At 45.5% G+C, this 10,802-nt stretch overlaps 1 protein-coding gene across 1 annotated transcript in view; it reads left to right on the top strand.

Moving 5' to 3' along the window:
* Nucleotides 1-399: 399 nt before the first annotated feature.
* The window catches only part of PPM1H (protein phosphatase, Mg2+/Mn2+ dependent 1H), a 107,173-nt gene continuing 96,770 nt past the window's right edge, over nt 400-10,802 (top strand). The window contains exon 1 of the mRNA XM_060777538.2: nt 400-1,201. Within this exon, the coding sequence (XP_060633521.2) occupies nt 939-1,201 (263 nt within the window). The 5' untranslated portion in view covers nt 400-938. The remainder of the gene's footprint in view (nt 1,202-10,802) is intronic.

Below are 10,802 nucleotides of genomic sequence, written 5' to 3'. Positions count from 1 at the left end.
TCCCTGGCTTCCTCTTGTTCCCCATGGCTTTGGGGGTGCGACCTCAAGTGGGGAAGAAGGGGTGAGAAAGAGAGAGTGGGTAGGGAGAGAGAAAGAAAGAGAGAGAGAGAGAGAAGCACTTGCACACCTGTGCTGAATTCAGGCCCTTTCCCTGGCTTCCTCTTGTTCCCTATGGCTTTGGGGGTGCGACCTCAAGTGGGGAAGAAGGGGTGAGAAAGAGAGAGTGGGTAGGGAGAGAGAAAGAAAGAAAGAGAGAGAGAGAAGCACTTGCACACCTGTGCTGAATTCAGGCCCTTTCCCTGGCTTCCTCTTGTTCCCTATGGCTTTGGGGGTGCGACCTCAAGTGGGGAAGAAGGGGTGAGAGAGAAAGAGAGAGTGGGGAGGGAGAGAGCTAGAGGGACAGCTTCCCATCCCTGGCCTGGAGTCGCTTCCCTTGAACAGATCAGGAAGTTCCCGAGACGAGCTCAGGGCTGCCTGGGGATCACGTGACCCTCTGGCCAGTCGGGTCGGAGAGGGAGGCGGGGGAGAGGGAGAGAGAGGGAGAGAGGAGGAGGAGGCAGCCAGGTTGGTCTGCTGCCGGAGGAGGAGGAGGAGGAGGAGGAGGAGAGGCAAGGCGCGCTCGACCCCCGCTGCTCGCTTTGGCTGCTTCTGTTGCTGCTGCTTCCTTGGGGGGTTTGTCCCCTCTCCATGCGGCGCCTCCATTGCGGAAGCGCTTGGGCTCCAGGGGCGCCGCAGGAGGAGGAAGAGGAGGAGGAGGAGGGAGAGGCTTCTGCTGAGCCGTCGCCCTGCGCCCTTGCCTTCCCGCCGCCCGCCGCCGCCGCCGGCCCCGCGAGCTGGATGCGGGCTCTCCCGGCCGCCGCCGCCCCGGGGCTGGTGGCGCAGGAGGGGGCGCCGGAGGGGCTCCGGGGACAGCCTCGCCCTCCGCCGGCCGCGGGACGATGCTGACTCGGGTCAAGTCCGCCGTGGCCAATTTCATGGGAGGCATCATGGCTGGCGGGTCGGAGCACGGCGGAGGAGGCGGAGGGGGAGGCGGCGGAGGAGGAGGGGGCTCGGACCTGCCCCTGCGCTTCCCTTACGGCCGCGCCGAGTTCCTGGGCCTCTCGCCCGACGAGGTGGAGTGCTCCGCCGACCACATCGCCCGGCCCATCCTCATCCTCAACAAGGAGAGCCAGCGCCTGCCCTGGACCACGGGATACGCCGAGTGAGTGGCCCCTCCGGGAAGGGAGGGAGGGAAGGGACACCTCACCTCACCTGTCTGCCATGCGGGGGGGGGGGGGGGGGAGTGGGGGAAAGGTAACGCCAGGCCACCCTTGAAAGAGTCACGGAGTTGGAAAACACCCCCAGCACCACCCACTCCCCTTCTGTCACGCAGGGAAATACAATCAAAGCACTCCCGGCAGGTGGCCATCCAGCCTCAGCTTACACACCCCCAGAGAAGGAGACTGGAAGGACACTGGCCTCACTTGAGTGCCGAATTCATAGACTCATAGGATCCTAGAGCTGAAAGAGACCCCCAAGGGCTATTCCATCCAGGTAGAAATACACAATCAAAGCACTCCCTGCAGAAGACCATCCAGCCTCAGCCTTCACACCCCTAGAGAAGGAGACTAGAAGGACACTGCCTTCACTTGAGTGCCGAATTCATAAAATCATAGACTCCCACTTCAGACAGAAATACACAATCAAAGCACTCCCTGCAGACGGCCATCCAGCCTCAGCTTTCACATCCCCATAGAAAGAAATTGGAAGGACACTGGCCCTGCTTGAGTGCCAAATTCATAGACTCATAGGATCCTAGAGCTGAAAGAGACCCCCCCCCCCCCCGAGCCATCCAGTCCAGGTAGAAATATATAATCAAAGCACTCCCCACAGATGTCCATCCAGCCTTAGCTTACACACCCCCAGATAAGGAGATTGGAAGGACACTGACTTCACTTGAGCACCAAATTCGTAGACTCATAGGATTCTAGAGCTGAAAGAGACCCCAAGGCCATCCAACCTAGGCAGAAATATATAGTCAAAGCACTCCCGGCAGATGGACAGCCAGCCTCTGCTTACACACCCACAGAGAAGGAGACTGGAAGGACACTGGCCTCACTTGAGCACCGCCTTTATAAACCATGGCATCCTAGAGCTGAAAGACACTCCCAAGGTATCATTCAGTCCAACCCCCTGCCTGCCAGGAACACATAATCAAAGCATTCCTGACAGGTGCCCATCCAGCCTCTGCTTGAAAACCTCTAGAGAAGGAGACTCCACCACACTGCAAGGCAGTGAGTTCCAATGTTGAACAGCTCTTATGCTCGGGAGGTTTTTCCTCATGTTTTCTCCTCTCCTGCAGTTTGGATCCAGAGAGTCCTAGTCTCCAGGGCAGCAGAAAACAAACCTGCCTCCTCCTTGATGTGACCTCCTTTCCAATATTTAAACATGGCTCTCATGTCTTCTCTCAGCCCTCTTCAAGCAAAACATTCCCAGTCTCCAGCTTCCTCCCTGCGGATGCAGCAGGGGCTACAGCAGGCATGGGAAACTTGATCCCTCCTGGCGTTTTGGACTTCAACTCCCACCATTCCTAACAGCCTCAGGCCACTTCCTTTCCCCCCTCATGACTGAGCTACAGGAACAGGGCAGGAGAAAAGGGAGAGACTTGTAGGGACAGCCTCACTGGGGTTTTCTGAGCTGGAAACTCACCTTTCCAAAGCAGAGCTACCCCATCATCCTTGGGACCCAATGCCCTCAACCCTGGAAAGATTTGGAAGCCAAGCCCCCAAAGAGCTAAATGGGTTTAGCTTGGAGCCAATAACAACAACAACAACAATAACAACAACAATCCGAGAGAAGGGACATATTAGCTGTGTTTACTTATTTGTAAACATAACTATGTTTCCATATCATACATTGAGGAAGGCTTAGGTTCTGCTGCCCTAGAGACTACAACATGGAGCAATGGATACAAATTGCAGGGAAAAGTTTCTACTTAAACATTAGGAAGAACTTTTTGATGGTAATGTTTTGATGGTATGTTTGGCAGTGGAATATTATGCCTTAGAATGTGGTAGAGTCTTGTTGAAGGCTTTCATGACCAGAATAACTGGGTTGTTGTAGGTATTTTGGGCTATATGGCCATGTTCTAGAAGCATTCCCTCCTGACATTTCACCTGCATCTATGGCAGGCATCCTCAGAGGTTGTGAGGACATCACAACCTCTGAGGATGCCTGCCATAGATGCAGGTGAAACATGAGGAGAGAATGCTTCTAGAACATGGCCATATAGCCCAAAAAACCTCCAACAACCCTGTGGTAGAGTCTCCTTCTCTGGAGGGTTTTAAACAGAGTCTGGATAGTTTTTAACCTGATCTGTCAGAGGTGCTTTGATTGTGTTTTCCTGCATGGCAGAAGGGTTGGGCTAGATGGCCCTTGAGGTCTCTTCCAATTGTATGATTCTATTAGAAGAGGCATTTCAGGCTTTTCTGTAGGAAATGGAGAATAGGGAGCCCTTAAATGCTTCCTTCATTAGGTAGTAATGTCAAGTATGACACATATTGTCATCTACTTGTGATTATTACAGAAGAAAAACTCTGTCCATGCTCAAAAGACATGTCACTCTTCCTGTTCATTAAAGTGCCAACTCATTAGGAACCTTGGTTGAGGTAATCTCTCCTTGAATACTTGTGTATAGACCAGACATGGGCAAACTTTGGTCCTCCAGGAGTTAAGCGGCTGAGGGGGGAAAGGAAGGGGCCTGAGGCTGTGAGGAATGGTGGGAGTTGAAGTCCAAAACACTCGGAGGACCAAAGTTTGACCATGCCTGGTATAGACTGTGACTCTTCTCGATCCCCTTAATTCTTCCCCATAAGTGGGCTCCAAATGGCTTTCTAAGTTTATTCGGAATGGGTGCATAATTTAAGCAATTTGTAACTCCCATTAATTCCATTCAGTAAGGCTTCCACCTTCCTTCAGTTCATCTGAAAGTCTCTGGGTCTTTCCTCCCAGGTTAGCTCACCTAAGTTTGCAGTTTTATAGTCTGATCCTGATAGTTGAACAGACTTGGAAAGAGATGCCCTTGGATTTAATGAGACCTCTTGTCCAATGCTGTAGTCATAAAATACTCATCTTTGACTTAAGGCTGGGGCGGTCAGGAGAGAATGCTTCTAGAACATGGCAATATATCCCAAAAAACCTACAACAAGCCAGTGATTCTTCTCTCGAGGCATAACAGTCAAATCTTATAGGGCTAATGGAGTTTTAAAGGGGGATTTTGCTGGAAAGGGGGAGAGGGTGCTGATTACAAAATGAGCATCACTCCCCCATAATACGTGGGCTGTTTTGTGTTTCGTTCTGCTGAGTGGCATTTAGCTGAGTGGGTGTTTGGTTGCAAGCCTTTGGGATTGTTCCTTGTTCCTGTCAGATAATATGGGGCTGAGGAGGTGCTGTCAGGATATGAGGATGGGGAGTGAGAGACCTAAAATAGCCTTGTCTCCTTCTAGAGGTTTCAGGAACGGGAGAGTGGCATTTCGCTAAGAGTCGCACACGCCCCCTTTCAGGCCTATGCTGCAAAAAAAATGATGCCTGGAGACTTTGCGGGTGATCTGTTCATTCTGAAAATTTTCCATCCTCCTGCTCTGCAATCACTCTCTTTGCCGTAGAAGCAGGGCTCAGAAGGTGGAATGAAGGAGACTACAGTAGTTTTCATGCCTCTCTGCCCATCTCCTTCATTTCCCTGTAATGCCACGTTTTTTATATATTTATATATGTATTTACTGCAGGCTTTTGTAGCCAAACGGTTTGGGCTGACAAAGTTTCCCCCTGCATTAAATCTCTGTTAATTTGTTGTATGTGTTAGTGATGGGAGTGATATATCGCTTTCGAACTGATAGCAAATGCCTTTTGAACCTCAGGATTTGAGGACGGATTAAGTTACTGCAGCTCAGCAAATGTTTCAGACAGATAAAAAAGAGCACTGGTCCAAATAGAGATCTGCAATGAAGGAAAGGCGATGAAGGAGGCATACTTATTACTTGGCATCCTTTTACACCTCCACACCCTCAAGGCCCCTTCCACACAGCTAAATAAAATCTCACAATATCTGCTTTGAACTGGGATATATGGCAGTGTGGACTCAGATAACCCAGTTCAAAGTAGATATTGTGGGATTTTCTGCCTTGATATTCTGGGTTATATGACTGTCTGAAAGGGTCCTCAGATCTAGCCCCCACTTTTCTTGAAAAGCAAATAATTTCCCCCTGGTGTATATGTGGGTTCTAATGTAAAGGTAAAGGTTTTCCCCTGACATTAAGTCCAGTCATGTCCGACTCTGGAGGGTGGTGCTCATCTCCATATCTAAGCTGAAGAGCCGGCATTGCCCATAGACGCCTCCAAGGTCATGTGGCCAGCATGACTGCATGGAGTGCCGTTACCTTCCTGTCGGAGCGGTACCTATTGATCTACTAACATTTGCATGTTTTGGAACTGCTGGGTTGGCAGAAAATGGGGCTAACTGCAGGAACTCATGCCGCTCCGCAGATTTGAACCTGTGACCGACAAGTTCAGTAGCTCAGCGTTTTAACCCACTGTGCCACTGCCACCGGGGGGGGGGGGTCCCTTTATAATGTATATGAACCTATTTAAGGATTTTGAATGGTAAACTAGCAGGAAGGAAACATACCCTGAGGATTCAGTAGGCAATTAAGAGAGAATCCAGTATTTCATGAAGATAGCAGCAAAGCTCTTTTTCTGAACATAATGAGGTCTGATAAAAGTCCAAGAACTTTCTGGTTACTCAGCAGATGCTTGCAGTTTGTTGTTTGCTTATTTATTTATATCTTTACTTTTTGCCCAATATGGGAGGCAATGTGACTCATAGCATAGATGAAAACAAAACAGAGGTAAGAAAACTATTAAGACACTATGGATTTATAACCATTTGAAGCAGTGTTTCTCAACCTTCCTAATGACTCAACCTCTTAATATAGTTCCTCACGTTGTGGTGATCCCCAACCAAACAATTGTTTTTGTTGCTACTTCATAACTGTAATTTTGCTACTTCTACAAATTGTAATTGCATCTGATAATGCAGGATATATTTTCATTCACTGGACCAAATCTGGCACAAATACCCGCTATGCCCAAATTTGAATACTGGTCGGGTTGGGGGGGATACATTTTGTCATGTTAGAGTTGTAGTTGCTGGGATTTATAGTTAATCTACAATCAAAGAGCAACAATGGAATTGAACCAAACTTGGCACACAGAACTCCCATGACCAACAGAAAATACTGGAGTTTTGGAGTTGTAGTTCACCTACATCTCTTCGAGTCCTATCAAGAGAGCACTGTGAATTCAAACAATGATGGATCTGGACCAAACTTGGCACAAATAATCGATATGCCCAAGTGTGAACACTGGTCGCGTTTGGGGAAAATGGACCGTGACATTTGGGACTTGCAGTTTATATTTCACCTACAATCAAAGAGCAATGATAGAATTGGGCCAAACTTCCCACACTTCCCTATGTTGTTGTTTTTTCACATGCTTTCCCTTGCCTGCACATGCACACAACACTGTGCCGAGCACACCTGCTCTCCCCTCCCCACATGTAGTCTCAGACACAGCCCTCCCCTTGGTTGAGAGGCTGGCTGAAAGGCCAGCCAATCACAGTGGAGGAGGGCTTTTAGTGGGAGGATTCCTTCTGTTTCCAAAGAGAAGAGAAGGATAGGCAGAGAGGTCTTCAGCCTTCTCTGCCATAGGGGTTCCTAAGACCATCAGAAATATATGTTTTCTGATGGTGTTTGTATCCCTCTCTGAAACCCCCTTGTGACCCCCTCAGGGGTCCCGACCCCCAAGTTGAGAAATGCTGGTTTAAAGCATTTTGAACACTACACCATTCCTCTTTGCAAAAACCAGTAAGTAGACAAACACCTATCCAAATGAAAAGGTTCTTGTCTGGCAGAAGAAGGACAGCAGTCCATGAGCGGACTAGTTTCCCATGGGAGTGAGTTCCACAGCCTGGGATGAGCCTTCTTGAGGCCCATCTACACTGCAGTTTGATACCACTTTAACTTGTATGTTGCAATGCTATGGAATAATGGGAGTTGTCATTTACAAGGTCTTTAGCCTTCTCTGTCAAGGAATGCTTTGTGGTTTTGGGATCAAGAGAAAACCTTCTTCTGAGCATCCCCAAACTCATGCAGGGTGATATGGAGAACTATATCTTTTTAGAGAGTTTGCACAAAGCCCTATGTATAGGGCTTTATATTGTGTCATGCTGCAGCTGGAGGCTCATAGTGTAGTGGTGGCACTTTCCAAAAGTCATCTTCTACATCTATGGCAGTGGTTCAGTTCTCAGAAATCCTAATAGCTGGTAAACTGGCTGGGATTTCTGGGAGTTGAAAGCTGAAACACCTGGGGACCCTCAGGTTGAGAACCATTGATCTATGGGAATAAATAACCACTTATATGCCTTTCCACATATGTTTACTTAAATATGTGATTTATTTCACTGGAATGCCATGTGACTGTTTTAATTATGTACGGAATCAAAACTCCTTGTCTGTCCTCACAGAGGAATCAAAGTATGTTGGTGAAGATATATGAAAGTCTCAGAAAATATTTATCTCAATGGGGGTTATTAGGGTGGGGAGTCATTTGCTGTTGAGGATTTCTTAGTCCATGTTTTAGTTACAACTATTCAGCAAAATCTGGGTGTTTGTATTTCTTATCCTATGACTATTTTTGTGAGTATTAGTGTACACCAGTGGTTCCCAACCTATTTTAAAACCAGGGACCACTTGACCAGGGATCCTCTCCAACATTCGTACCAAAAGGGTTACAAATCAGTTTTTGGTCAACTTTAGATTTGGTTTGGTTACTTGGGGTGCTGATTCAAAAAATTGCATTGTATAGACCACATCAGCTCTAGTTTCTGATACAGAACATATGCCATCCGTAGTCGCCATCTGATCGCTCACAGAAACCCATATTTAATAATCTAGAGCTGATGTGGTAGTAGTAATCTTTCGTAGGTAGTCAGCCTCTCCTTTCCTGACATCCCTGTTGCCTTGGCATTATAAGAGGGTTTTGTGAGACCAGTCACTCTAGTTGCTGCGTGGTTTCGAGGCAATGCTGTAGTAATAGTGAGGTCATTGTCTATATTTTCGTTCTTGCAGACCACTGGTGGTCCATGGACCACAGATTGGGAACCTCTGGTGTATAGAAAGCCAGGTTATGTTCATATATGGCAAATACATAGTAATGTTGTCCAAAGGTCCTTATCTTTATGGCTCTCAAGCCCCTGTCTCAATTTTTAAATTTAAACTGTCCCAACCCCAAACAACACTCTCTGGCTGAGAATCCCCAAAATGGTCACAATCAAAATGGCAACAGGAAGTATTTTGATGTCATTTCTGGTCACCATTTTGGCAAAATACATCCTCAAATAAGAGCATGTCCCATGGTATGGAATGGAGTTGAACCCAATCTCAGCATCACTGCTCCCTCCTGCTTTATAGTCTAAATTAGTTGGTAGATGAGTTCTCTCAGTTCGTATTGTGCACTCTTGTTTCTTAACTATTAGTCATTTGTAAGTTGGATGTTTGGATGTTTGCAACTTGGGGACTGCCTTTTAATGGAATGGCTGTTGAAACATAATTTATGTTTGCTCAGAAGTAAGTAACTACTCATTTCAGTAGATGCATATCTAACCTATGGAAAGGACTCCTGTTGGTTCTTTCAAAAGTTAACACATTGTTCAGTGTTATTTTGAACAACTGTGCATTATTGATGTACGCAGCTTTTCAGTCCCTCTCTGCTTTTTCTTGTCAATGTAGCTGCTAAATAACCACCACCATAGTACTATTTCTCCCATCAAGATGGGTGCCAGTTTCCCATGCTCATCTTTTCCTCAACCACTTTACCTACATAATTTCCTCTTCTCTAACAGATTTGTGAGCTATTGATAGCTCTGCACAGTTTATTTCATTATGACTATAATTAACCACAATATAAATGCATTATTATATAAATGAATTAGAATATATTCTTTTGAATAAGTGCTTGTGTTCCGAAAGTTTGTTCCTTGACAGTTAGAAATGCAAAATAAGATTTTTGCATAGCTGTTTGATAAATCTTTGCAGAGTAAGCCCAAAATTTTCTTAGTGGTTTCATTTGACTGAACTGTTCTTTATAATTTACAGGGTGTTTTTAAAAGTCTGTACTCTTTCATATTCTGTTTGAAACTGAAATTCTTTGTCTGCAGAAAATGAAATTTTAACAGGCTACTGTACAGAAGCCTTTGTCTCTCTTATCAGTTTGGGATCTGAGAAGATTCTTGCTGTACATGTGACTTCATTATGCAGAAGATTTTTTCCCTTGGAGACCAAAGTCTCTTGTAGTTATTCTGTCAGCTGACTGAATTCAATCCTGTTGAGCTTTTGCAGTCTGTCTGCCCCTTTCTGGATAGTAACAAAAGGGGATGTTTATCAACTTACAGTTAGAATTTCTGCTTTATGCAATAGTAACTTGCAATATTTTTGTGACCCAGAACAGAAAAGTATTTGTTCCTTATCTGACCTGTTCTGGATGAAAATGTTCTTTTCCAATATGTTTTCAAACTACAAGGGTTATCTGGTAAGTAATGTTACAAGATTTTTTTAAATACAAAGAATGAATATATTTCAATAAAACTTACATGGATTGTAGCATAGGTATTACATTATTTTTCAACATAATCTCCATTCAGTTACATTTTGTTATCTGTGGGATTGATTTTTGATGCCGGTGTCATAGAAGTTTCCCTTCGCCCTTTTCAGCCAGTTCGTCACTTCGATCTTCACCTCGTCGTCATTGGAAAAATGTTTTTCACCAAGGTGTTGTTTCGGTTTATTGAACAGATGAAAGTCACTGGATGCGAGATCAGGGCTGTGAGAGGGGGGAGGGGGGCTTAAAACATCCCAACCAAATGAAGTCAACAACTCTTGTGTTACATGAGCGGTGTGCAGAGTAGCATTGTCATGAAGGAGACAGACTCCCACTGTCAGCATCCCACAATGTTTATTTTGGATGGCTCTGCAAAGTTTCATCATGGTCTCACAATATATTCCATACCCATTTGGTCACATGCTGTTTTGACATTACGCATCTCTCCATAAACTGAAATGATTTCACAATGAATCGCAGCAGCATTTATGCCCTTAGCATTTAAGTAGCGTATTACAGTGCGAACTTTGCACTTGGAGGAAATCGAATGAGGATGCTCATCTCTAACCTTCACCACAATGCCAGTCGATGAGCTACTGATGACTGGCACTGTTCATTTGCTTCCACTGGCTTCCTGCTACACGGCAGTGATAACAACTTCCCCCACAAAAATTGCCCACAAGAGCTATGTGCCTTGTAACCTTACTTTCCAGATCACCCTCGTATTAAATGTAAGAAACAAATGTATCCCTACAGAATCAAATTGTACTGTACATATGTCTGTACATGCTGTCCTCAAATTATGAACAAGTTTGGTTCTGTAGGTTTGTTCTTAAGTTGAATTTGTGTGTAAGTCAGAATACATACATTTTTAAGTGTAACTCTAGCCAGTGTGTGTGTGTCTATATATGTATATACATGCACATGCTTTGGATATCATAGGGAAAGGTGTACACTCTGATGGTGTTCGTTTTGCTGTCTGTGCCTCTGTTCAGAAGATATCTCACCACTTCCTGCTTCTCTGATAATTGGAAAAAAATGAAAAAATGTGATTGTTGTTGAAAAAAGGATTGGTGATAAAGCTTCAGTGAGGACACTTTTTTTCCATGAAA

The sequence above is a fragment of the Anolis sagrei genome, chromosome 5, assembly GCF_037176765.1.
Source record: "Anolis sagrei isolate rAnoSag1 chromosome 5, rAnoSag1.mat, whole genome shotgun sequence".
NCBI lineage: Eukaryota > Metazoa > Chordata > Lepidosauria > Squamata > Dactyloidae > Anolis > Anolis sagrei.
Note: the sequence above shows the minus strand (reverse complement) of the source record. Positions and strands in the feature narration are given on the sequence as shown.